This window comes from Blastocystis sp. subtype 4 (genome assembly GCF_000743755.1).
Source record: "Blastocystis sp. subtype 4 strain WR1 chromosome Unknown seqid_0004, whole genome shotgun sequence".
Lineage (NCBI taxonomy): Eukaryota > Bigyra > Opalinata > Blastocystidae > Blastocystis > Blastocystis sp. subtype 4.
Genome location: NW_014569543.1, coordinates 27,364 through 53,742, shown reverse-complemented (window position 1 = coordinate 53,742; position 26,379 = coordinate 27,364). Strand labels below are relative to the sequence as shown.

General features: G+C 39.4%; 14 protein-coding genes across 14 annotated transcripts; 9 read left to right on the top strand and 5 right to left on the bottom strand.

Annotated features, from left to right (window-relative positions):
* Positions 1–12: 12 nt before the first annotated feature.
* JH06_0770 (type 2a phosphatase activator) lies at positions 13–622 on the bottom strand (the record flags this gene model as incomplete). Its single annotated transcript, XM_014674623.1, has 5 exons — positions 13–135; positions 165–327; positions 358–402; positions 432–523; positions 554–622. 5 exons carry the CDS (start codon positions 620–622, stop codon positions 13–15), a joined length of 492 nt encoding a protein of 163 aa, XP_014530109.1.
* A 409-nt stretch (positions 623–1,031) lies between these two features.
* JH06_0769 (DNA-directed RNA polymerase 2 subunit) lies at positions 1,032–1,373 on the top strand (the record flags this gene model as incomplete). The annotated part of the gene is made up of 2 exons (XM_014674622.1): positions 1,032–1,159; positions 1,190–1,373. 2 exons carry the CDS (start codon positions 1,032–1,034, stop codon positions 1,371–1,373), a joined length of 312 nt encoding a protein of 103 aa, XP_014530108.1.
* Positions 1,374–1,501: 128 nt separating this feature from the next.
* Positions 1,502–1,989, top strand: JH06_0768 (hypothetical protein; the record flags this gene model as incomplete). Its single annotated transcript, XM_014674621.1, has 3 exons — positions 1,502–1,687; positions 1,718–1,864; positions 1,897–1,989. The coding sequence occupies 3 exons, from the start codon at positions 1,502–1,504 to the stop codon at positions 1,987–1,989; spliced, it is 426 nt and encodes a 141-aa protein (XP_014530107.1).
* A 2,258-nt stretch (positions 1,990–4,247) lies between these two features.
* JH06_0767 (multidrug transporter permease) lies at positions 4,248–5,425 on the top strand (the record flags this gene model as incomplete). The annotated part of the gene is made up of 8 exons (XM_014674620.1): positions 4,248–4,519; positions 4,550–4,636; positions 4,668–4,740; positions 4,772–4,924; positions 4,954–5,009; positions 5,039–5,121; positions 5,151–5,229; positions 5,260–5,425. 8 exons carry the CDS (start codon positions 4,248–4,250, stop codon positions 5,423–5,425), a joined length of 969 nt encoding a protein of 322 aa, XP_014530106.1.
* Positions 5,426–5,571: 146 nt separating this feature from the next.
* On the bottom strand, positions 5,572–7,966 carry JH06_0766 (fructose-bisphosphate 2-phosphatase; the record flags this gene model as incomplete). The annotated part of the gene is given in 8 exon segments (XM_014674619.1): positions 5,572–6,414; positions 6,474–6,557; positions 6,571–6,817; positions 6,835–7,332; positions 7,362–7,525; positions 7,555–7,701; positions 7,732–7,873; positions 7,902–7,966. 8 exon segments carry the CDS (start codon positions 7,964–7,966, stop codon positions 5,572–5,574), a joined length of 2,190 nt encoding a protein of 729 aa, XP_014530105.1.
* A 562-nt stretch (positions 7,967–8,528) lies between these two features.
* Positions 8,529–9,893, top strand: JH06_0765 (hypothetical protein; the record flags this gene model as incomplete). Its single annotated transcript, XM_014674618.1, has 2 exons — positions 8,529–9,062; positions 9,093–9,893. The coding sequence occupies 2 exons, from the start codon at positions 8,529–8,531 to the stop codon at positions 9,891–9,893; spliced, it is 1,335 nt and encodes a 444-aa protein (XP_014530104.1).
* Positions 9,894–10,064: 171 nt separating this feature from the next.
* JH06_0764 (4-hydroxybutyrate coenzyme a transferase) lies at positions 10,065–11,623 on the top strand (the record flags this gene model as incomplete). Its single annotated transcript, XM_014674617.1, has 10 exons — positions 10,065–10,121; positions 10,153–10,209; positions 10,241–10,319; positions 10,350–10,432; positions 10,463–10,550; positions 10,581–10,769; positions 10,800–11,005; positions 11,036–11,091; positions 11,122–11,448; positions 11,479–11,623. 10 exons carry the CDS (start codon positions 10,065–10,067, stop codon positions 11,621–11,623), a joined length of 1,287 nt encoding a protein of 428 aa, XP_014530103.1.
* Positions 11,624–13,048: 1,425 nt separating this feature from the next.
* Positions 13,049–15,274, bottom strand: JH06_0763 (RNA helicase; the record flags this gene model as incomplete). Its single annotated transcript, XM_014674616.1, has 12 exons — positions 13,049–13,138; positions 13,169–13,217; positions 13,248–13,508; positions 13,540–13,687; positions 13,719–13,808; positions 13,839–14,181; positions 14,214–14,322; positions 14,354–14,471; positions 14,502–14,667; positions 14,698–15,090; positions 15,125–15,189; positions 15,223–15,274. The coding sequence occupies 12 exons, from the start codon at positions 15,272–15,274 to the stop codon at positions 13,049–13,051; spliced, it is 1,884 nt and encodes a 627-aa protein (XP_014530102.1).
* Positions 15,275–15,349: 75 nt separating this feature from the next.
* Positions 15,350–16,618, bottom strand: JH06_0762 (hypothetical protein; the record flags this gene model as incomplete). Its single annotated transcript, XM_014674615.1, has 1 exon — positions 15,350–16,618. The coding sequence occupies one exon, from the start codon at positions 16,616–16,618 to the stop codon at positions 15,350–15,352; it is 1,269 nt and encodes a 422-aa protein (XP_014530101.1).
* Positions 16,619–16,927: 309 nt separating this feature from the next.
* On the top strand, positions 16,928–17,994 carry JH06_2354 (50S ribosomal protein L3; the record flags this gene model as incomplete). The annotated part of the gene is made up of 6 exons (XM_014674653.1): positions 16,928–17,036; positions 17,065–17,253; positions 17,444–17,616; positions 17,648–17,725; positions 17,757–17,881; positions 17,913–17,994. 6 exons carry the CDS (start codon positions 16,928–16,930, stop codon positions 17,992–17,994), a joined length of 756 nt encoding a protein of 251 aa, XP_014530139.1.
* A 76-nt stretch (positions 17,995–18,070) lies between these two features.
* On the top strand, positions 18,071–18,449 carry JH06_2353 (adenine-specific DNA methyltransferase; the record flags this gene model as incomplete). The annotated part of the gene is made up of 3 exons (XM_014674652.1): positions 18,071–18,135; positions 18,167–18,309; positions 18,340–18,449. The coding sequence occupies 3 exons, from the start codon at positions 18,071–18,073 to the stop codon at positions 18,447–18,449; spliced, it is 318 nt and encodes a 105-aa protein (XP_014530138.1).
* A 649-nt stretch (positions 18,450–19,098) lies between these two features.
* JH06_2352 (hypothetical protein) lies at positions 19,099–21,846 on the top strand (the record flags this gene model as incomplete). Its single annotated transcript, XM_014674651.1, has 7 exons — positions 19,099–19,446; positions 19,479–19,663; positions 19,695–19,867; positions 19,898–20,517; positions 20,549–20,971; positions 21,002–21,791; positions 21,812–21,846. The coding sequence occupies 7 exons, from the start codon at positions 19,099–19,101 to the stop codon at positions 21,844–21,846; spliced, it is 2,574 nt and encodes an 857-aa protein (XP_014530137.1).
* A 608-nt stretch (positions 21,847–22,454) lies between these two features.
* On the bottom strand, positions 22,455–22,770 carry JH06_2351 (hypothetical protein; the record flags this gene model as incomplete). Its single annotated transcript, XM_014674650.1, has 4 exons — positions 22,455–22,484; positions 22,509–22,603; positions 22,635–22,693; positions 22,724–22,770. The coding sequence occupies 4 exons, from the start codon at positions 22,768–22,770 to the stop codon at positions 22,455–22,457; spliced, it is 231 nt and encodes a 76-aa protein (XP_014530136.1).
* A 509-nt stretch (positions 22,771–23,279) lies between these two features.
* Positions 23,280–24,182, top strand: JH06_2350 (hypothetical protein; the record flags this gene model as incomplete). The annotated part of the gene is made up of 6 exons (XM_014674649.1): positions 23,280–23,309; positions 23,341–23,456; positions 23,488–23,620; positions 23,649–23,880; positions 23,910–23,982; positions 24,014–24,182. 6 exons carry the CDS (start codon positions 23,280–23,282, stop codon positions 24,180–24,182), a joined length of 753 nt encoding a protein of 250 aa, XP_014530135.1.
* Between the last annotated feature and the right edge of the window lie 2,197 nt (positions 24,183–26,379).

Sequence of the window (26,379 nt, the reverse complement as noted above, 5' to 3'; positions counted from 1 at the left end):
TCCCTCTAAGTACTACGTTACATTTTGTACCCCTTCACTTACTCCAAAATAGCGATGACTCATCACATATACACCTTGTCGATCAATCCTCAAATAACCCTGTAATAAGACATAGAAGAAGTCTTTCATAACTCTCTAGACTCAACAGAAGTTCATACACCTACCACTCGACACTCTTCCACAACATATCCAAAATCATGAAGATTGTCTTCATACAAAAGGAACGATTGACACCACTGAATAGGATCACGACGTTGGAGGAGATCATAGGGGAGACGATCCTCTGTCGGCTCTTCTTGAGTAATATCATAACCATAGGCACCCGCACTACAGATTATTCTTATCTATAAACACTACTAAGATGGAAATGCCCAATGATAGCCATCTGAATGAACGGGAATGCTTACATTTACACTCATCCCAACCCTTACTTGGGATTCACTTTTAAAGTATCAAACTTGATCAACAAAGGATCAAATTCAGATTCCAAACAACGATGTTCTAATATGTGTTGACAGTTAATCTACACTCAAGTAGAACCGAAATGAAATACGAGAATTTGTTGTTCAGATCCATTGTAGCAAATTAACAGTTTATTATCTCCATATACCATATCGGGCATTTTCATTTTCCAATCCTTGCTCCATCTACAAAATCACATTTTACATGCATCTAATACTGATCTAATGTAGTTGAAATGGTGATAACACTTCTCTTGGAACAATGAAACGACCATTTTCCTCTTTGATATTCATCTGATATCTTACAAGTCTAGGGATCCAACATACAATGGTCAATATCTGGTATCTGCAAGCTATTCATCTTTTGACAGTTCTAGAAAATCAAGTATATTTTTGCCACCGATTCTGGGACTTGATTCCCAGTTTCTAGAGTTGCTTGGATTTGGAATATGTAAGTTGAATCCTTTGTGTGTCATAGTAGGTCGTCCAGTAGTTCTGTTGTGAAGATGCATTTCTGCAAGGAATGGTAAGGTGTAGAAAGTTCTACATTACGACTCTAGCAACAATATCATGTATGCTGTGGAAGAAGCAGATAGTATTCATGGAGTTCGACTTGTCTACAAATGTAAGCAATGTGACTTTACAGAAGAAAGCAAAGAGCCCTGTGTATTTAAAGTGTCATACAAAGCAGAGTCTAGGTATTGACTTGAAGAAATGTTGATGCACAGATCGATTTTGAATCTGGTCGAAGATGATGTTATTGATGACCCTACTCTTAGTCGAGATGAGAATAAGGAATGCGAGAAGTGTCATCAACGAGGCTGTGTTTTCTTTCAGGCTCACGGAGATGGAGATGATGCAATGGCTCTGATTTTTATGTGTGTTCATTGCAGGCATAAGTGGATCGGTTAATTCGTTGTATCATGTCTTTTCTGTTTGTTATTGATATAGTCATGTTATAGACTTGTTCTTTTTTGAAGAATCCATGAGAGGATCTCCATTTTTTGATTGTTCATGGTTCTGGATCGTCATTAATTGTGATGGGACGCATTGGAATTGATGAGAAGGATATTCGTACCCTTATAGACAACAATCTCCTTGAGTCTGCTGAGTATTGGGTTTCTCTCTGGATTTGCGAGGAGAACTTATCTTCTACAGAATTGGGGAAACGATACTATGTGTTTGGTGATTGCTTGCTGCGACTTCGCAAGTATTCTCAAGCCAAAGTCATCCTTTTGCTCCTTTTTAATTTCTAGAATTATTTCCAGCTTGCGTTAGACTTGATTTCAGCCACTGAAGAGTTCCCAGATCGAGCAGATATCCTTTTCAAGCTCTATCAATGTGAATATGATATGGCTGAGGATAAGGAAGATCGAGCAATGATTCGATCGTGCATTTATATTGTGTGTTATAGATGGTTTGAATGAGTTTGTAGTTAGAAGATATTCCAGAATCCAAACGATCCACAGAGATTCGCTCCACAATGATGCGACTCTATTGGTCTTGTAACAATTATGAGTACAATTGAGATTACCTTTTGAAATAGACTTGCAAAAAAATGTGCGCTAAGTGTCCTGAAGTAATGTTCTATAATGACATTGACTGTTAGGGATCAACCGTTAGCTATTGAAGCTATTTCTATTTTGAGTCGTCTAAATGACTTCAAGGGGTATGATACTAAGACTTAATTCATGGATAGATTGAAAATTGTGGAGCAACAGACACCTCCATTTCCTGACTCTCCCATTCCAGCAGAGTTGATGAAGGCAGAGTATCAGCAATTCTCCAATCCAATGGGTATTTCCTTTTTGCATGATTCATTCCAGATTCGTTGTATTCGCTGAAGGAAGTGAGCACCTTGCTAGCTCCCTGTCCTTTACTCTATCAACGGATCGCTCAATGCTATTTTTCTTCTCATCAGCTCCGAGAAGCAATTCATTGGTATGAGATGGTTTGAATAATTGATGGTTGTGATGTCCAGATGCGATCGCTTGACACTTCCAACTTCTTCGAAACCGACTACATCCTGTCTATAGTAATATCGAGGGTATACAGCATTGAATTAGCAACTCCACCACCTCCATCATTACTTTCTCTCGTCTCTGAAAACAACTCTTTGTTACGTGAACAGAGTTTGCAACGATTCAGTCAACAATCTCCCTTCGGTCTTCCTATTCTTCTTCTCCGATGTTTTCTTACGACTCATCAAGATTTACTGACATTAGAAACTCGCTACTGGAATGTTCTTAACTATTATCCTTCTTACTTTTCCTATTCATGTGGGATATGTGGATGGATTCTGACTATAGTATTGATTTCGTTTTATCTGGAGGAATCGATGTACCAAAAGGCAATGACACTGGCTCAGCAGATTCAGAAGTCCAATCCATATTCGTTCTATGCAAATCTCCTTTTAGCGAAAACAGCGTTATCAGTAAACGATAATACACGATTGGCAGAGACATTGTTAAAGAAATGTCATGAGGAACAGCCTCTTCACTTGGAAACGTCATTTCTGTTAGCTAAGATACATTATGATCGGAAGGAGTATCCAAAAGCTATTGAAATGTAGTTTTGAATCGTTTCGTTCATTCTAGTTTGAGTAAAGTGGTTTCAAAAGACATTTCTCCAGAAATCAAACAGTTATTATGCGACTGCTATTTAAAGAATGGTCAAATGATTCCCTTTCTTCGACTGAAACATTCGTAACAAGGTTTGTTCCAAACCCTATCATGTCACTTTCACTTTAGCCTTTATTTCTTCTGGTTCTTCTTCCTTTTTCGAATGCTTTAAATTAATACTTCTTACAAATAAGAGTTGTTTGTGGAGATCCACTGCCTTGTACATCAAGAACACAAAGATCAGAATGCAGACAATATAAAACGTCCAATTCCAGACGGTACCCCAATTTACAGGACAACCTACAACTGATCACCATAATCGAATCTAACGTCCATCCTGAATATAGACAATACCGTCCAATCTAAAGATATCTACAATTCATACTACATTCATGAAACGACCATTCTCATAATACAACTCCTTGTGTTCAGTATCGCCCAGTGAATACTTCAGATAATCAAAGACATCTTTTCCACGCTGTGTACAGTAAGTTGATCTATAATTAACACACTTAGCGATCTTCCACCGAACATCCATCCACTGGCCAAAGGTACCAGATTGACAAGTGATCCCCTCTTGAGCAAAAAAGCCTTCAACAACAAAAACCGAAGCATTTATCAAAGTCACATTACATAGTCGTTCTATTTGTCATATCAACTCCATAGCTGAACGATTATCTCTTGATGCAACACATCCTTCAACGGAATATCTACGATTCATAACCTCTCGCCAATCTCACTCCGTTGTTGATTCCATTTGAATGGTTGAACAGTCATTCCCATATCGGGTACTTTGGAATGATAATGATGATGGATTATCGCCACTTCCTTCGACATCCAGAATATCCCTGTCTATCATTGTAATTTATAAAGCCATTAAAGATACATGGATACCAGGAAGAACAAGACCGAATATACTGTGTACACTCTATTGTCAAATCTTACATTTGCAATCACTTCCAAATACTGTAGATACTAAGAAAAGAAACACGAGGGATATACCCATGTCAATTGAGAAATGACATATTGAATCTTCCTGATGTTCGAACCCACAAATTCCGGAATTGCACTCTCAATGTGTCTAGTTGCAACATTAGGATGGGCAACTTTGAATAATGCCGTCTTGTGTACTCATTCTCCTCCTGGTGTATTTCATTTAAATTTGATGGTATGGAGATTCCTCTGGACTATTGTATTTGCCCTCTTTCTGGGATCTGGTCTTTGTCCTCCAAGCAGTGATTCGATGTGGCAGAATCTGAAAGACGTATTTAATGCACCTGCTAAAATCATGCTGACTCGATTTGGTGCAACCTTTGTTGCGGGATTCACAGATATGTTGTTTCAGATTTTCATTCTAGGTGGGGTAAGTGCAGCTGGACTTTCGAATTCCATCCCACTTCAGATTGGATTAGCAACCATCTCTGGTTCGTTTCTTACGTGGGTTTAGATATCTGATTTGATAAATAGGTATCTAATTGAAAGGAAAGGAAATCCATTTTTCTTTATTCCAGGCCTGTGCTTGAATCTCTTAGCTGTTGCTTTCAATTCCATTACGTATCTTTTTGTTGTTATTGATTAGTTGTAGTTATGGTTATCTAAGGAAGGATCAATCCAAGGAGACGGATGATGAAACTCTCTTGGAAGAAGATGTCCCCAAAGTGATGAATCAGACTGCTGATAATTCAATAGGTTAAAACGAAAATCAACGTGTGGAAGTTACTCGGCATTTGTGTTGTAGGAGGTAAGGATTCTTCCTTTCTTTCATTCAAAGCTTTTATGGCGATGTTTTGGTCTCCATCGACAGCCATTGCAGGTCAGTCGCCACATGGCTTCAATAGCTATGTAAGAATGTGTTAGCAGTTTGAGTTTAGTCGATGGCTGTATTGGTTTCGTTCTGGTCAATGATCACAGCTGCACCGTTTTCATAGTAAGTATTCCTCATTTGCTAATATTGAGTCTTTCTATGCGTCATCCATTTACAGGAGATCCAGTCGGATTCCAAGAATGGATTCACACTGGGTGGAGAGATTTGCTGCCTGGTAGGAACATGGAATCTTTCTTGAATTAGCAATCTGGGGAGGATTCTGTTGGGCTGTTGGGACATTCGGATACTGTCTAGGAGCCCCCAAGATTGGATTTGCAGTAGCGTAGGAATTGATATGTTTCTATCAAGATAGATATGTTTTGAGTCAATCTACGCCATTTATCTCATCTCTTTATGCTATTTTCTTGTGGAAGGAATTCAAGTTGGCTACAAAGCGAACATGGTTTTTCGAGGCATTAATGCTAATAACCATGGGTATTTCTGTTGTATTTCTATGTTTTGCAAAGGCTCCAAATTGATTTGTTGTGTAATAGCTCTCTGACGTGTTTGTTCTCTCGATCTCATTATTACATTCTGGCTCCGGATTATTATCAGTGGAATCCTCCAAGGAACTCACTGATCCTATCTCTACAACGATGTCCCTGATATCACAACAAACACTGGCTTATCGTTTTGGAACTACAAACAGTTTATTCGGATCCATTCCCACATCAAGATTGACATCCTCCAAACGACTAGGAGGTTTCATGAATGGTATCATAGCATTCCGCAATCGTTCCGGAGGTAGAGCAATGGTTGAAAATTCTTCATCGCTAAGAGATTCCATTCCCTTCAGATCCTCTCCAACCTTCGATCTTGCACTTTTCATCCATTCATCTAGTTCTGTTTGTAGACTTGGATCCGCTTTAACAGCGTTCTGAAGAGCAGAGACCAATGAGGTTACAGAATCCTGAATTCCAGGAAAGATTTCCGTTAGGTCCACTTGACTTAGGTCCTTTTCTGCTTTGGATAGGATGGACTGAAGAGCATCATCCACTTGTTTCCGATCCTCCTTCTTCAGCTGTAACATATCCAAAACATCATCAGGAGACATGTTTTTGAAGTTTGGGTGCATCGATAACACACCATACAGATCCTTAATCATTTTGGAGTCATTTTCATCCAATTCACTTTCATCAATACTCAAATCTTGAATTACTTTTGATAACGCTTCTCTTCCCCTATCACTCAATTCATCCATCTTGAAATCGATAAATCCCTTCCCTGCATCTTCTGAATGTGTATGGTGAAATGGCGTTTGCATATACATATTCGATGGATTCCTGTCCCTTGAAGGCCGGCCCGATTCTCTTTTTGTATGTAAAGGAATAGTTTCTTCATCAGGAATCTCAGATAGGTCAAGATGAACTAGATTAGAAACAAAACCATTCAGGTACGATTTGAACGTGGCCGAGAAAAGAAACGGATCAACACACTTCCCCATTTTGGACTCGTAGTAGTAATAGTCCTAAGCATCCACAAGGGAGAATCGATTAACAGGAAAATGAACAAACAATTCACAAATACATAAGTCGGAGCCTCACAGCTCTTTTCGTTCTTTTTCTTTCTTCTTTTCGTTTTCGATGTTCTGCAAGAACTGCGGCAAACGCTCTAGGACACATACAGGCATTATTGGAAAGCGTTCTTCGTCATAACTACCCTCTTTTGCTACGATTCGAACAAGGGTATGCAATGGAATGGAATAATAAGGAATATTGACTTTTGGACTATCGACAAAGTATGATATGAGGCAGCGCAAAACAGCCTGATGTGAAACAACTATTACAGGTTTGGTAGTTCTTTCTAATTCAAATATGACTGGTTGTAAACGATCAATGATGTCATTATAACTCTCCCCTCTGACATTAACACTATTGACTATTCTTACTGTGGATAACGAAAATTCAACTTATCTTTTTTTCGTTGTCTGGCAATCTCAGGATACTTCTGTCCCATTTCGGTATAGGTTAAATCTTCACAAATTCCAGCATCAATTTCATTCAAAGCAGCCCAACGAACACGACTGTTGCATTCAATGTATTCTGCTGTTTGTACAGTACGTCGCTTACAGCTTGTCCATACTGCGAGACGATTAACATCACAGTATTCAATAGTTGAAACGAAACGGCCCAACATTTGGGCATACTGTTTCCCAAAGGCTGTTAGATTCGGGTCACCTCCGATACGATCTTCCAGATTGTACTCCGATTGACCATGACGAGTGAAAAAGATGGGTTTCGGTTCTGGATGAAGATTCATCACGAAGGATACGATGGTTGTGGTTAAGTAACCACGGACATTGTTCGTAATATAACGCTTACGATTATCCTTATTCACTTCCGCAATACAATACACATAACTCTCTTCATTCTCAAGATCGTTGTAACTACATGTCACCCCTTCTGAAATACGTACCTTAGCATCTGATAAGCTACACGGTTCTCATAATCCTCCATGGCGTGAGCGCGATCGTACCCCATGTATTCGATGGAGAAGAGTTTCTCTCGTTGGAAGCGACGAAGACGGATCGAGTTGTCGTTCATTCGCATTTCGATCCACAATGGAAGATGAACATTGGGCTACAATCACACTTTCCATCAAATTGTACTTCCTGAGCAATTCTTTTTGTAATGTATTCCCGAATTTCGTGACTGGTGTTGGAGCCATCGAGAATTCCCACCTGACCATTGTCTCGTAGATACTCAAACATCTCTTTCATTGTGTCTTTAAGTACTTTCATGCGGAGTTGAACCATCTAAAAATAACGAAATCTATTCTACACAACCTCAGGATTATTCGGATCCCAGTAAATAGCGGGAGGAGATGCGTAATCTGGATAGTTCTTCTTCCTTACTTCAGAACAAGAAAACACTCGGGCTTCATATCCTTTCCATGTTAGAAAGCGGCGAATCTTATTTGCAACATATCTATATGTTAGAGCATGTCCTTACCTACGTTTTCCCGCAACCAGAGACTCCAACCATACAAATGACAAGCTTCACTCCATCTCCAAGTTGCATCAATCCCCCTAATCCAGGAACTCCATGCACATAGGCTTCTCTTTCTCTAGTTCTTCCCGGACATACATCTATTCACTCACCCAACAAACATGACAGAAACCAGATTTATAATTAGAATTCATATTCTCGCATCCAATGCTATTGAACACTCCAGTTTTTAAACTCAAGTAATCTCTTTAATGGTATTTATGAATTACTCCTAGACTTCTATTAGTTTTGTGATTTATGAAATACACAATGGAGTAGTATTAAATAAAGTGTTTAAGTGGTGAATAGCCATATTTCAACTTGAATGAGAGGATCGCTGATAAACATCGTTTATTGAGTAAATCACTCTATCAAATCTTTTAACTGCATTTGCATAACCAATTTTGGTTCTTACATCGCTATTTCCGAACAAGAGAAGAATAATGATACCGAAATCGGGTCTATTCCTGTCACCAATAGTGACCTTGTCAAATGAATACTACAATATAACAATGAAATGGTACTCAGCACACAATCTATTCATTATTGTGTGCGTACAAATGGGTTACTCCTGTTTGCTTTCTTGTATCTTGTAATGCAATTGCATCGTGGGTTGCTGCATATTTATTTCACCTTAGTAACCCCTGTTCCTAGCCCAGAGAACATAAGTGAGTCCGTTATTACAGAGAAAAGAGCCGAAGTCGGACAAACACCTTTCAAACTCTATGATGACAGTATCTGCTGTCTCAACTCTACGAAGTCGTTTCTTTTATGTATGTCATATCCACATCCAGCAAAAAGATACTTCTTATGTCGAACAGCTGGGACGTTCTCTCCAGAATATCCAAAACTACGTCACTATTCACTTCCTCAATCGCCTAATAAATACTATGAATACCCTTATGATGCTACAAATCCCATGAAAACGTATGACCATTCTCGTCTATCAATTCTTAGTCTTGTTATGAAAATGCAAAGTTACATATCTCAACAGTCACGAATACCCCCAGTGGCTGATCATGGGATTCTGTTCCATGCCTACTCCAGTAATGGATCCTGCAACATAACAAACTCCTATGTTGCAGATCTCGAGCATATGGCACGACTGTACAAAACTCTTTCTCCTCTTGTTTGTGTGTATTATCCGACTCATGCGTAGACTCTTATTGCTGTTGTCTCCAATTGTGATCTGTCTCCAACTATTTTCCAATATGTAGATATAGTCATTCCTATCCATCCTCTTGATATTATTCCTTCGAATCAATCTCAATTTACTACGAGATCAGTATACAATATGGTATCTCCTTTCAATTATTCCCTTATCATGGATTCGCATGTGATCGCCTGTAATGCGAGCGATATCGAGGAGGTATTTCGTCTCTTTAGAGAATCCAATGTTGACATAGCATATACGACACGAGAACTCAACAGATGGATAATGAGCGGCTTTGCCGTTCTCATTCATAATACAGATAGGACTTTTCGACTATGGAGACTGATCAACGATTTTCATATGAAGATTGACTACCATACAGACGATCAGTATGGTATTCATTATATGACGAGAACACTTGTGGAAAGTGGTCTACTTTCGTTTCGTTGGTTAAGCAATAACTGGTTCTTTGCATCCCATGGTGTCGACAAAGATGGGGTGTTTGGAGGAACCGCAAAGTCTTACCGTTCCTCTGTCCTTATTAACGGGAGAGTGCGCTTTATTCATACGAAGGATAGCAGGAAATGTGATTATGTTAATGGAAAACATGGTGAGTTATCGCGTTTTCTGAGAACTTTCTATATCGATGGTGAAGATCACTGGATTCCTGTCTTTTCACAAAGACAAATGGAGAGACTGGTGAGAAACTATAAGGCTCCTGCTTTTAACTGGCACTTGTTGGATGACAACAGTCCTAATGCGCTCTATTGGTACCAAAACTGTAATACTACTCTTCCTATCCGTTGATTTGTTTGTTAATCGTGGAAACGTGGAAAACCCCATATCATTATCGGGTTTTATCTCCAAGAATAAACCATGCTCTCGGTTTCTAGACTTGCAGTAAAAAGTATTTCGGGATCTTTATTCTCTCGGTCCTATGGAAAGATCCGTGAACTCACCTCGACAGTTCCTGGCAAGATGCCCAAAGTCTGCACATCTGAAGAGGTTGTAGAAACAGTCAAGAGTGGAGATCGCGTTTGCCATCGTATCTAAGGTAATCGGATAGGTATGGATTCATCTTGGTCCCTGTTCGCCTCTCGGACTTTTGAATTCCCTCTGTGATGTGCATTCCTCAATGAGGTCTGATTATGTAGACTGCTAAGGCAAGAGGACTGAAGGATGTTGAACTTGTCCATTTGCTCACTCTCGGTGAAGCGCCATATACCAAACCCGGTATACTCTTTGATACTTGTTTATGAATAGAGTTTGATGGTATATTCAATACTCGCAATCTCTTTGTTGGCGGAAATACCCGTAAGGCTGTAAATCGTGGGCAGAATGATTACGTACAATCATAATCTTTATTTAATGATAAGGTACCTATTTTCTTTGGAGAAGTTCCGGGATTGATGAGAAATGGAAACTACCACATGAATGTCTGCATGCTTCATCTCTCTCCTCCCGGTAATTCCACCCTTCTTTTCTGATGGTTAGATGAGCATGGCTATTGTACAATGGGTGCTGGTGCAGAGGCCACACGTGCTGCTGCCGAATGCGCTGATGTTATTGTTGCTGAGATCAATTCCCGCATGCCTCGTTGCTACGGAGACACACTTGTTCACATGAGTCACCTCGAGAAGGTGGTTTATGTGGATCGAGATCTTCCTCACTATGAGTTACCTGGTGATTGCCATATCCATTTGTGATGTGTAGAGATGGATGAAGTCCAGTACAAGATTGGTAAGCAGATTGCAGACAATCTGGTAGAAGATGGCTCAACACTGCAAGCTGGTATTGGTGTGATTCCAGATGCTGTAATGGCCAATCTGAAGGGCCATAAGGGTCTGGGTGTGCATAGTGAAATGTTTTCGGATGGCATGATTGATTTAATTCAATCAGGAGCCATCACGAACGAATTCGTTGGGATTCTGCTGTGTGATGATACGTAGAAGCCTATGGATACAGGCTGTTCTTCAACATGCTTCGTAATGGGAACTGAGAAGACGTGAGACTGAGAATGATGAATGAGACGTAGTTATGAATTTGTGAATAACAATCCTTCGGTACTGATTCGAGATGTTGCATTTACCAACGATCCGTTTGTGATTGCCCAGATGCCAAAAATGGTGGCCATTAATTCAGCTATTGAGATTGATATTACAGGTCAAGTTGTGAGTGACTCTATTGGACCGAGAATCTTCTCTGGATTTGGAGGACAAGTTGACTTCATCTATGGAGCTTCGAGATCAAAGGGAGGAAAGCCAATTATTGCTATGCCTTCAACAACAAAGAAGGGTGATAGTAAGATTGTTGGCTTCTTGCGTCAAGGAGCCGGTGTTGTGACATCGCGTGCTCATGTGAGGTAAGAATGTGTGTAGCGAATAAGATCAAGATACATTGTGACTGAATATGGCATTGCTGATTTGTATGGCAAGTCATTGAGAGAGAGAGCAAGAGCCTTGATTAATATTGCTCATCCCAATCACAGAGAAAACTTGGAGAAGATCGCAAGAGAACAATTGAATTTGCGTATATAAATATGTTTGTGAATAAACATGATATTGGATATAGAGACTAGTATTTGATGCTTTGCAATATACAGCTCGTGGATGCATTTGAGAAATCCAAGATCTATTATACAAAAATGAGTGATACAGATGCTTCATCTCTTGTTGTGATTGAAGGTAACTCTCTTTCAATTTCGATTTCACATGAGGCATATCCATTGCATATGAATTTGTAAGGATACTAAACTGATAACCGACATACGTCAAATGTCGCATATGCTGCATCTTATTGTAGCCATAATTGACAAAACGTTCATCAAAGAGAGGTGTATGATCACCTTTCTTCAAAAAGTAATAGGGTTCTTGTTCATAATTGGGAATGCATCGTATCCTAACGATATGATTTGTTCGATTGAGCAAAAACCAATCGGGGTTGATAAACATCTAATAAGAAATGATAATGAAGCGATACATGTGTGAATAGACCGGGTTTACGCTCAAAACATGTACCATTGAGAATACACGCATGAAGATCATTCACAGATGATGGGAAGAAATGCTTTCCTCTATACTAAGAGTCGATATTGGATTAGACAATGAGAACGATTCTTGAAGAGTCATGGAATTGTGGATTAGGGATTGATTGAAGAAGAAGACTGGAATAATTATAGCCATCCGATCATCTGTAAGGAAGCGGGTTGGAACTGCTTGCATTTCATCATATAAATTCACTAAACATGATAAAAGAAGAGAGAGTACATGAAGGCCATAAATCCATGTCAGTGACTGCGTAATGACTGGTGATCACTTGACGAATTCCAGTATTCCGCAAAGTATTAATAGGAAACAAAGATTCGGAATTTGCTGTGACGACAACCACTTGAATACGTTTGGATGTCATTGTCATCACTCTCTCAACAATAGGAGAATCATCCGAAAATGCATAAAAAACAAAAATATATATTCCAGACCATCGATAGGATAACTCTTGAATAAATGAGGCTCTAGATGCTCTAATCCTAATATTTCACACTCAATCCCACGTTAAAACGGAGACTAAAGTAAAGTCAAAACGAAGTTTGGTAGTTGCAAGTGATTGCTGTTCTCTAGTTGTCTTTCTAATTGCTGGATCCCAAATTTGGTCTCCCGCAACATTTACAATAGATTTAAATGTTTCGATATAGAATACATTACTACATTTGAAACCAAGTTCATTCCAAACATAGAAAACAAAATCAGAAGAGAAAGAAGAGAAACAAGCCAGCGCATTGCCTGAGATTGTGACACTCATTTTGACAACTTCGTTTCAATTCTAACAAACAACCAAACTAAACAACTCATTTATGGTGCTTCTTTCCTCTCCTCATCTTATTAAGCAACTTCTTGTGCTTCTCCTCCCACATCTTTCTTCCACTCATCGGAATTCTCACATGATTCGAAATCTGACTCTAATTCTCATACTACAGTAATATAATAAACCTTTTGGTTCCGGCGACTACTCACACTGCTATTCGTGCTAAGCAGTTCCGCAGTAACTGCAAATGACTATAATTCATTCCCTTATCTAGAATGTACATGCAAGGGATCATCAACCTTCTTCCGCTTGTAATCATCCTTCATTTTCCTACATGTTATTGATTTATTCTATTCCTACTCTCTACGACTATTTGTAGTATCCTTTACTGTCACTTTTGGTTTCAAAACATCCGGAATCAGATAATCAGGAATATCCTTCAGGTGAGGTTGAGGTCGAATCAACTTCTTCGCCGCTCCATGTTGAAGCATCTTTAATTCCTGTGGGTTGTCTTCAAAGTGCATTTTCAACTTGGCACTATTCAGAGCCTCACGACGTAACTCCATCACTCGTGTATCCTTAATCAATTTCTTGTTAATTCCACGTTTCACATCCTCTACTCTACAGATTACAATCATAAATATGTCCTCACCTGTAAGTAAATGATTCGATCTCCTTCACATCAAATGGTAGTTTCTGAGGCACAGGGTGACCATCACGAGGTGGATTATGCTTCTGGATCTCCGTTAAAATCAGTTTCTCTTCAGGATGATTCATATCCACAAACGATAGAGCAGTTCCTACGAATAACCGTGGGAATCATTTCAATACCCAGATTCTCAGCACGTGCTGTTCGTCCAATACGATGAATATATGAAGCTACAGAGGAAGCTAAGGAATAGTTGACCACAGCAGAGACATCTGATCATCACTACCTTAGAAGATACTCACTCTCAAAATCTATCCCTCGACTAATCGCATATTCACCTTCATCCTTCAATGATTCGTCTTCCTTCTCCTCATCCAATGAAGGAGCCTCTTCATCACTCATATCAAACAAACCATCTTCTTCGTCAATCTCACTTTCTTCATCCTCTTTCAATAAATCACCATCCTCCTCTTCATCTTCTTTCAACAGGTCATCGTCCTCTTTCAGTACCTCCTTCTCTTCCTCATCTTCTTTCAACAGATCACCATCCTCCTCTTCATCATTCTTACTTTCTGATGTTACTGGTTCTGTGTCCTCATTTGAAACAATGCCTTCATCTGTTGCTATCAAATAGTCAAACAACCCCTAATCATCATTCATTCAATTCCATCACTTACTCGGTTGAATTGATAAATGATATTATTACGTGACAATAAAGGTAATTCATTGTTTAATACAACAGCTTTCATCGAAAAGCGAGATAAGAAGATATACAAATAATACCCCCTATTTTTGACATAACACAATACCTTCTTACAATTCCAGATTGTTGACAAATATGATCACCTTTCCTTTGATGATATGAAGACGGAGTAATGCATACAATAGAAGTGGTTTATCCTTTTCAGAAACATCAATGTAGAATTCCTTCAAGTCTAGACATCAACATCCTCATCTTCATCAACTTGTATTCTCTTCCTTCAATTTAATTGTTACACAATTATGAAGGAGCTTCTTCTTAAGCGAATTCACATCATCCGTCAAGGTAGCGGAAAGAATCACATTCTGACATGTTGCCGGAATAAGATCGACCACTGCATTAACATCACTCTCATATCCATAGGATAACAACTACACATCAATTCGATTCTCTTTTCCAACCAAATCGGCTTCATCGATTACAAAGGTATGGATATTCTTCAAAAGATTCTCTTGATGGAGTTTTAAGTGACTCAATAACAGTTTGGGTGTCGAAATGACAACATCAGTGTAAGCATTCAGATAGTCCCTCTGCTGCTCCACATTTGTGTCATACAATGCAACACAATTTACAGAACTACTGCAATATCGAGTCAGACTCTTGAAACACATAAACGTCTGCATGCACAGTTCTTTTGAAGGAACTAAGACAACCACCTTTATTCCATCAACATTGCTATTAAGTGAGAGGAGTTTCTGAACCGCTGGAACTGCATATGCTATAGTTTTTCCTGATCCCGTTCTTGCCTTCACTAATACATCCTTTCCGGAAAGAATAAGAGGAATCGATTGTGCCTAATCCATCAGCACTCCAATTCCAAGTACACACCTGAACTAATGTGGGATGGGCGTACCCAAGATCGTGAACTGCTTTCAGAATCCTTTTATCAAGACCTACACTCCTCAACGAAATCAAACACACGAAACCGAAAGAAGAATCATCAAACGTCTTTTCCTCATCCGTTACTCCTTGAACCATGATACTAGTCTCTTCAGTATTCGACATTCTCGAAAGTCTACACCACATTTAGGAATAACCTTCAACTTCTCTCTATCAATAACTTACAAGTATTTGATTAGAAATCACTACAAAGAATGGAATATAAACCAAAGGATTGCGAGAAAACGACCAATATAGGAATGACAAAAAGTGAACAGATTTTGAACAAACAGGAAATTTCATAGGAATAACCCTCTTTTGACTTGAAAAAGATGTTTTGAGATGAAATCCTTCATACTGACCTATACAACAATGAAAAACTCTTCCATCATCAGTTCGGATGGTACCTCCATTACAAATGACATAATCCAAATACTCCTTCGATACCTCAATAATCCATAAATCATCTTGAAGAGTGAATAATTGAGGAGGATGAGAACATAACCATTGAATCTGTTTTGCCAAATGAAAAGGGAGAATTGCTTTACCTTCACTGTTATATTTTATGCACCACTGTATAAGTTCATCATTGTATCCTTCAGAAGACTTCAACAGAATATCTCCGGAAATCAAGACAGGAACGCAATTCATTATTGCAGCCCGTCTGAATACATTTGGATGGAATTTACTAGTTACTGGAGGGATAGCTATGGTATCAGGCTGAGACATCATTCGATGAAGAATAGCATTGAGATAGATAAACAATTGCTCACAATGACTGTGCTTAGGAATTCCCAATTCACATTCAATTTCATAGACGGGTTGCACTGTTTTCAGATCCTTTTCGGAGTGCCCTGCTTGAATGACAGTAAGGTCCAGACGATATTCATTATTATAGTTGAATGACGTGCGTTGACGATGACGGACCAAGGTGATTCGGGATTCACCCTTGACTGGTTTCCCTGTTAGATAGTTTATTGCAGCTTCAGAATATTGGGACCTTTCCTGCTCTGTTAGAGGCATTTCATCGGCTACTGCAATACGAAGAGCAAAAATAGAATCACCAAAATGGAATGTCTTCTTATCTCGTGACTTCTTTCGAATCGCCTCTAGTATAGAATATTTATCATTATTCTGAACTAATACAACTCGTACATGGTCTTCAAAAACAACTGCATATTCATTATCTTCCACAGGTCTTATGTGTTTTCCATTTTCATCTGTCCAATAGTTCTTTGTCAAAAGATAGTCTCGCATTCCATAGAAGTATTTCATGTTGACACCTGAGACAAATCCATTCTCTCCCACTTTCCCCAGTCGACTTTCAATCTCGGTTGTTAGTCCAATACTACTCCAATTTTCACTAAGAAGCTTGTTCATATACACTACAACCGGGGAACTCCAAATATCGTGAATATCTAAGGATACACACTGCTGTTTCATAAATAAAAAAAGAATAATCTACTGAACTTGCATATATAAAGAGTATATGATCAAACAGTATTCCGCCAACAATTCCATAGAACCGTGATTTCCTTTCTTATTCATTTTCTCGGCAACAAGAGGTACATGAATCCTTTTGATATTCTTATATTCTAGGTCGGATTGTGGTAGAACATGTTGGCTCGTTGTTGTCGTTTTTCTCGAAGTCTTCCGCTTCAAGGAGCCAAGTTCTATTTTAGTACTCAATCGTGCTCATGACTCTGTATCTTAATAATTAGAGTAATTCCAACAGAGTTGAAGAAGGGGACAATGACTCCAAACTCCAAACGAACTGGTGTTGTTGCCCTAAAGATTGGAATGATGCCAATTTGGGATAAATGGTGTACACGAATTCCTTGTACTGTGCTTCAGGAATGTGGTTGTTTTATCGAATAAGGAATAGATAGAGAATTGTCAAGTTGTCCAAGTTAAAACAATGGAAAAAGAACAGACAAATAGTCTTCAAGTGGGTGCTGGACCTGTAAAGCTTAAGAATGTGAACAAACCGCTATTCGGACATTACAAAAAGGCCCATGTAGAGCCAAAACGGTATTTAACGGAGTTCAAGGTGACCGAAGATGCTTTTCTTCCCGTTGGTAAGTCTTGTGAATTGAAAATGGCGAGACTCAGGTTTCTACTATCAAAGAATGGTAGTACAGAAGTATATCTCTGCCAATAGTGTTGATTTCGGAGAGTTATAGAACACTTCTCCAGAGAGTTCATAACATGAATACCGCTTCATTGGAGTGGTGTGAATCTCGACAATCATATACTCATCGTATGTAGGTACTGAACTCACCTGTCAACATTTCGTTCCTGGTCAGCGTGTTAATATTCAGGGTGTGACACAGGGTAAAGGATTCCAAGGAGTGATGCGACGCTGGGGTTTCCATGGTCTAGGTGCCTCTCATGGTGTGAGTGTGTCTCATCGTTCTCTTGGTTCAACAGGTCAACGTAATGTTGGTTGTGAGAGAGTAGAATGATTCATAGAATCCTGGAAGGACATTCAAAGGAAAGAAGATGCCAGGTCATATGGGAAACAAACGTTGTACTGTTCAGAATCTCTTAGTGATTTGTGGTTGATAATAATGAGAGATAGGTTCAGAAGATTGATCCGAAGAGGAATCTGATCTATGTGAAGGGATGTATCCCTGGAAATGATGGAGAGTACGTGCGTATTACGGATGGCCGTGATATTGGACCTGTGGAACTACCATTCCCTACGTACTGGTGAAAGAATGAGTTGATATTGTAGGTATATTCCTACGGGAGATGCTTCGGAAATGGAAGAAGTGATGGCACCTGCTCCTGCCACCGATCCCTATCCTTGGTATTAATTGCTTTTCTGGTTCTTTATTCTCTTTCTCTTTGTTGCAACACTTGTTTCTTTCATTGAACAAGGACTTCAAAGAAATGGATTCTTCTCTATTTACAACACCATCTCTTGATCACATCTCTCTGGAGGATTATTCTAGAGTGTATTGTATAATTGTCGATAATCATGAATAGATATGAACCAGACCAAGATTCGTTCCTATTCTTGGATGCTCTTGAAGAAGAGTATTCGTTTCTCCAAACGCTTCATCCATCCCTGTTATTAGAAATAGGACCTGGAACAGGCATTATTTCATCGTTCTTATCTAGACTCCTCAGTGAATGAAGTCTATTTCTATTACCAATAGACAAATCAAATCCCGTAGCAACAATTGCAATCGATATCAACTTGGATGCATGTGTGATCACAAAGCAAACATATCAACAGAATTCAGTGATACTCATCTATGACTGGTGATTTGTAGATTCCATTCACTGATGTGATTCGATCCAATCTCCTTCANTGCATTGGTGAGCGACTCAAAGTAGTGGATAATGGGATTTTGAATGTAGAATGCAGTAGATATCATCATATTTAATCCTCCATATGTTCCCACTTCCTCGGAAGAGACGTTTCTACCGTAGAAGAGTCACTATTGTCTAACTCTGAGATCTATCGAATCAGCCTATGCTGGAGGCATTCGAGGAAGAGAAGTTATTGATGTTTTGCTACCGAATGTGAGTGTAGGAGTGGATCTGGAGTTTCATCTAGTCGATTCTAAGTCAAGGGGGTGTATTCTACTTGTTGCTGGAACAAGTCAATAATCCTGAAGAAGTTACATCGATTTTAGAGAGAACAGGACTGAAAGGAAAGGTGAAGGAGTGAAAGACACATGATTTGTAGTTGGTATTGCGAAAACAATGTAGAGGAGAGGAATTAATGATAATGAAATACACAAAAGAATGACAAGTGAGGAATAGGGTTCATAGGGATTTGTTTGTTTTATGTTTGATTGGATATCTATGAGTCATTCGAATCCAAAATGGAATTCTAGAAATGAAAACACTGAATTGACTAAATCGGTACGAATTGTGGAATAGGTTCACATCATCATATCTCAAGAATAATGTCGGTTATCAAGGACCTGAAATCAAAATTCTCGTCGATCGCCTGGTGTCCAGAGAAAGAGCACGCTAGTGTGATGGCTGTTGCTACGATGAAGGATCTCACTCCTGTTGAGTCTGAGTCTCCCAAATCCCTTTCTCTCTACGACTGGCGTCTCGATAATGTGGCTGAGAGTCAGATGGTTGCAGAAGAATCGCTTCCTGCTGGAATCTGCTGTCTTAACTGGAGTTGTATCTCTCTTCCAGATAGAGAGAACATCAAGAGTCTTATTGCATTGGGAATGAGTGATGGAAGTGTTGACTTCTGGCTTCCATCATTCACACAAGAGAACGGATGGAGTTTGGAGCATGTATGTTTTGGAATTGATGATTTCATGAATAGATATCCTCGGTTTCGGTTTCTACTTCGTCCATCCAGTCGATCTGTTCAAACTGCCATAACAATGGCACCCAGCTTTGTGTTGGTTGCCTTGATGGAAATGTGTTCCTTCTTGATATATCCAACCTGACTGGACCTGAAGTGATCTGTCTTACAAAACCAGGAATGAATAACAGTGAAATCACACAGTAGAAGATGATGGGATAATTTGAGATATAGTGCTTCCTGGAATCCTAAGGTTAGTCATATTGTGTGTACAAGTACTGCTTCTGGTCATGTAATTGTGTGGGATATTCGCCAGAAAGCGGTGTGGTGCGAGTTATTCGATAACAATACTAGTCGGATCTCTCAAGTGGCCTGGAATCCTCAAGATGGTCTTCAACTCCTTACAGGTGTGTATTGTCTTGGATGCTGATTCATAGCTCTGGATAGTGATGCCACGCCAGTATTGAAGTTATGGGATCTCCGTAGCAGTACATCGTGTCCTCTTGCTGAGCTCACTGGTCACACAAAAGGTGTGTTGGGTCTTGTCTGGAACAAGGATGATAGTAGTTTCGTCGTATCAACAGGTCGGGACAACAAGGTCCTTTTGTGGGATTTACCATCGCATTCAGTGTTGGGAGACTTGGCTGGAAGCGAAGAGAAGACAGAAGTGCCTCGAGACGCTGCAGATTTCTTCACGACAGCGGCTCATGCTGCAAGTGCCACACGAAAGACATGTGTGACTTGGAATCCCTTCAATCCTGCTGTGGTGGCGACTGGAGCCAGTGATGGAATTATCGTGTTACACAATGTGGAGGGTGTGACAAGTCATCACAGAGCTGAATGCCCTCCAAGTGTATATTCTGCTGTGAATGGATATGAGAATCATTTCCATGGTAAGATTCTGTCAGTCACAGATTTGATTCGAGGAACGGATCTGAAGGAAGANATTGAGAGCTTTGAGACAAGTATGCGAAATGGTGATTTACAAGGGTACTGTGATCATATGAGGAACATTTGTGAGGATAAGGAAGAGCAACAGTTATGGTCGTTCATGAAGGTGGAGTATGAGAAGAATGATTCATGTTTAGTGTATGTTCGATGAGGATGCTCGAGATGCTCTTATTTGTCACCTTGGTTACATACAGACACCTCTTGAATCATCTCAGGATGAATCTGCTCAGGAAGTGTCTGCTCAGGAGGAAGCGAAGCCTGTGGAAGAGCCTGTGATAGCACCAACAATTACTGCAGAGGATCTGTTCTCCAACGCCTCACCATTGAATGGAATCTCGCCTGTTGCAGCCATGTCACCTACAGAAGAGGAATCACCTGTAAAGCCTGAGGAGACAATGCCTAAGGAAGAAACACCAGAAGAATGGGAACGAGCAGTGAAGGATCGAGTGATTGTAGGTGATTTTGGTGGAGCTGTGGAAGTGTGTTTCAAGTACCAACGGTTTGCAGATGCTTTGGTGATATCAACATGGGGTGGAGCAGAATTGGCAGAGCGAACCACTGTACATGTGAGGTATAATAATTATCCCTAGCAACGCTATATGAAGCAATTCAGTGTTCCTCTTCTTGGTCAGTTAGCAACGATTGTATCAGGTGATCTAGAGGAGGCTGTGGCTAGTACTGTGTTGGATACATGGCAGGAAACTCTGGCTCTCATTCTCACTTATGCAAAGGAGCAAGAGTTTGTTCCTCTCTGTCAGCAGTTGGGCAGTCATATGGAGAACCTTGGAGATCGAGATGCCGCTTTGCTCTGTGCTGTGTGTGCAGTTGATGTGGGTTCTCTCCTACGTCTGGGTCTTGGTCGATCGAGTGATTGTGGTGTGAGATCGCATCTCTCAGTGATGGAGGCATTGCTTATCCTATGTTCCATGGTAACGCCACAAGACTTACTGTTTTCACAAGAAGTGGTTCCTGTCGGAGAGAAATTGGCTACATTGTGTATCGAACTGAAGGATCAGGGAATGGAGTCAGTAACTCGGTTCCTTCAGTCTCTGCGTAATGCTCCTTCAGCTCAGCCTCTCCTTCAGGTGATTGTTAGTGCTGCTCCTGATCTGTTGCCTGGATATGTGCCAAAGTCTGTTCCTCAGACAGTTCCTGTTCAGCCGACTATTTCTCAGCCTGTACAATCAACTCAGCCTGCATTTAATAGTCCTCGTACTGTTCAACCTGCTTTCACTACATCTGTTCAACCTACGTTCGCTTCATCTGCTCCCAAACCGTTCATTCCATCTATGAGCACCTCTGTTCAGTCTGCTCCTGTTCAACCAGTCCTATCACCAACACCTATGGATAGACCACGTCCTGCTCCTTTCATTCCTTCAACTCCTGTCATTCCTCCTCAATCACTCCAACCAACTACACCTCAACCCACTCCTGAAGCTCAACCAGAAGTGGAATATGAGTAGAGAATGAGTATTAGAATGAGAGATAGAATCACATCCGATGAACAATCAGTGATGGATGCAATTAGTCGTACAATTGAAATGTTGAGTCAAGCTCCATTGACAACGGTTTGAAATGATATTGAGAATGATTGATAGCAACAAGATTTGATAGTGAAGAAGGAGGGTGATGGAGAGTCAGTTCAAGAAAGGTGTTGTGAGTGCAGAAGCATTGAATCTACTGAGACAGATAGAGAGAATAACCCTGATGTGTACATTCATAACTCACTGGAGGAGAGAATGAGAGGAACAGTTGTAGGTCTTCTGGAAATCTCATAATGAATGATTATTTCCTTTCAAACATTCTGTGTAAGAAGATATCTTCCTAATTAGTGTTTCTTTGTTCTTGTGTGTTCAACAAATCGATGAATTACACACGTTCATTGTACATCTTTACTCCATCCAAACCATTCATTGTCTCTTCCCATTTCATCAAATGAGGGAATCCATTCAGAATATCACTCTTCTTTGATTTCATAACCTTGAGTGTTCCATAAGCATGAGCATCAGCAACAGACACTTTATGATCTCCCATGAACGGAGTCTAATCATCATCAATTCCATTCATATCATACTCCATAAGATACATATATCATACTCCATAAGATACATACACATTCTCAAGCATCTTCAATTGATTTCGAGCCTCTCCTTCAAAGAACTCATCCACTTTATCAGCAGGTCCAAAAATGGCTCCAAATGTTGTTCAACAGATCATTCCAACCATTCAACAGAATATCCACTTGAACACTATTCTTATCAGTCATATCCTTTGATAGATATCTATTCATCATTCTATTCATTCAATATCACTTTCTCGATATGTAGTTGAGAATAGCCATACTCTGAACAATGTTCATTCCATCAATCTGAAGAAGAGGAACTTGACCAAAAGGAAGAAGACCACTCTTCAATCCTTCTGCTTTCTCTTCAGGCCAATTCTGATTTGAAAGTGAAAGGAATTCCAGCAAGATCCAAAGCGAGTTTGATTCCTTCAGCACGAGCAGGCATAGGGAAATAGGTAAGAACAACGTTAGACATATGTAATTGATTAAATTGAAATATGAATCGATTGAGTTGATAGAGTTCACAATTGTCAAGATTTGATCATAACCAATGAAATGACGCAATTGGATATCTCTTTTCGCTTATGTGAAAATGTTCATTCTTTCTATTCTCAATGATTTCATTAGTATGGAATAGATAGACGTGTTATTGAAGTATCACAGATATCAATACAGAATTCATATTGATTGAATGAATGATCATAACAGAATGGGGTTTTTCATATCTACACAATATCCTGATTCTGGTATGTTATACCATGAGTTATAATAACCACTGTTTATCTCATCCATTCCTTTTTTCTATGGATCTAGCAGATTTGCAGATTCCTGATGTATTTATAAAGTATTTATATGAAAATGAAGGGTTTGGAAGACTTTGATCCAGCAGAGTTTGAAAAGGAGCTTGCAGCATCAAATGGAGATCTTTCATCTTCTTCATCAACGGATTCTTCTGATGAATCATCTTCTACTGACAGATCGTTGTTTTCACAGTCTGTGCTAATATTCTAGATTTGTAGATGATGTTTTTCATGAAATGACGGAAGAAGAATTAATTGAAGCTCGTCAACAGCGTTATGGAAGAAGACGTAGTCAAAGTATTGATTATGGAAGTAGAGGAGGTGGAGATCATAATTTTGAACAAGTACTACAACTGTTTCGTTACTATGTAGACTCCAGATCAAGCTCTGCATTCTCGTTCAATTCAAATTCTAAAAACAATTCCAAGATTCCAATATGAAGCATTAAGCTGGGTTCCCAACTTATTGAAGGTTCAGGATACGGAGCAGGAATTGAATAAAGAAGAAGAGGAAGAATATGATCATGACATTCTACCAATTGAAGTGGACAGAGTTAAATATTCGAACATTGTGACATATCGAATCGGCATTTTTGGTGACGTGGGTCAGTCTATGTAATAGATTTGATAATAGGAGTTGGTAAAACAACGTTGCTTCAAGCTTTAATCAAGAAAGTAGATCCAAGTAGTACGCTTGCAACAAACGGGTTTATTGTTGATTCTTTCTACTTATTGTAGTGTCGATTATGAAGAATACTACAAGATTCGAGATGCTGTTTGCCATCGCTTCATTTTCTGTGATTTTTCAGGTCAAACTCGATTATATCCAATTCTTTCAGGTATGGAAAAGGAAGTTCTGAAGAATAGGTTACATGAAGTCTATGGATGCTGCGGTTTTGGTAGTTGATGCATCGGATTCATCAACTCTTCAATATATCCAATTCCATCCACTTTTGTTATGTTTCTTCATGTTTACCACATTCGGAGTATTATCTTCCAGAACTCCGTAAATGCCATTCAGAGAATTTCCCCATACTTTTTATTCTGAATAAGACTGATTGTGTCCAGCAACTAAAGAAACATCAAGTATCAAAACTAGCCAAAGGGTTTTTCAATACAGTTCTCGTTGGTAGCAGTAGTATAGGTAAGGGTCGAAGTGCTGTTAATGGCCTTATGAAAGAGTTGATGGATATTCTTCGACAGAATGGCAAGTATGAATTTGAAACAATAATAATTGGAAGGGGTGATGATTTGTGTACTCTATTTCGCTGTTGATGTTTGTTTAAAACAGATCATAAGAGTGAATGCAGTAACTGCGAGATTGTATCCTCAAAATGAACATCAATAACATCAATAAAGGTAGGATCCATTACTGTATACTCCAGAATACAATCAGGTAATTCCATCCACATTACGTTTGAATTTGGTTTGAGTGTTTCACTCTGTTTCTTACATAACCTACATATCAAGACATCCTTTAATATATACATATTCACTCGACCAAAATTACTTCCAATATGGACAGTCCTTTTTTGGGTGGGTTTTTGGTTAACCTCATTATCGATTCCTTGTTCCCAAATATACATCTCTTTCATTTCTCTCTCAATCTTTTCTTCTTCTTCTATATAAGAACGCATTATTACAGTCTGCCTAATATCCAGTGATTGCCATTCACACCAGGAACCCACATCTCGAACATGGCTCATAATGCTATCGACTTCCTCAGGAGAGATATGGAGGAATCGCCACACACACTCACCACGAAGCAATCTGAACATCATCAAATCCTATCAATCATACCCCTTGACTTTAGTAATCCCACACGATCCCAAAAATGACAATTCCACAAATACCATAGATTTATTGATATTTCCCTGAGGACAGATGTACGAGTGAATATGATTGTTGGTAACAGGCTTTCTGCAACGAGTACAAATGGAAAAGACTCGTAGTGAGAGTACCAACTCTACCTCGATGGATTGCCATGAATAATAGAGAGGTGAAAGAGGGTAGGAAAGAGTACGTGGAGGACTAGGAAGAATTGACTGAAGAAATTCAGTTTGAGGAATACAAAAAATGGAGGAAAATTTGGAAAACACAATTCTATCACCATTCTTGCAAGATAGATTAGTCACACACACAATACTACCAAGTGGGAATCGTTCGACCCATTCTTCACAGGACAGTTGAATGATAATATCCGAAGTAAGATCGCGAAGGCGTATTCGACTAAACCCGTTCTGGTTGGAAGGAGTATAATCCACTAGAAGACCTATAAGCCAAAATACATCACTGGTATCATGGAGATAATGTATGAGAGATGAGGGAGTGAAGACAAGATTGTGGAAGAGACAATGACAATAAGCAGTTTGGATCTGCTGGTATTCACAATGAGAAAGTAAGAATACTTCACCTGGGACATCACATTCCGTGCAAGCGCATTGAGGAATATTGCTAAGCAGACTAGCTACACTCGATATTGTGTTTTCATTTTCCTTATTCTCAATATCCTTGAGAATTCCATGTTGAATGATCGACTGTTCGGTGATCACATAATACTCATGACCATTTACCACTGAATGGTTCAAATGCTGAATATAATAGCACTGACTGAGCTGAAGTCGGTCGTTACTCTCCAACACATTCTGGGTAGTCCAAGGAAGTGATTCATAACGACAGCGAGTAAGAGTACAAGGAATGAGTGTATTTGTGGTTTGATCAAGATACAATGCTTGATATTCACGAATACCCAAGACAATTCTCTGAGAGAGCGTTTCATCCTGTAGAGAAGAGAAGGTAATGACTCCGCCATGAACCCTCAATAGCAAAAAGTAGCGAGATTGAATCGGAGTCTCAATGGAAAATGATTGTAGATGATTGATGAGACGCTCAACAGAGGCGGTAGGAAGATGGAGCGTATAGGTGTCTCCACCTCCTCGCAACAAGCACTTCCACTGAGGAGAAAAAACAGAGGGATCCAAAGATTCTAATGAAACAGGCAGAAGTGTAGGAATCCGTTTTGGTTTGAGGGACGGTATCAACGTATCTCTTGGAATGAATACACAGTATGAATAATTCCAATATCCTTGGTCCCACTCCCTTGT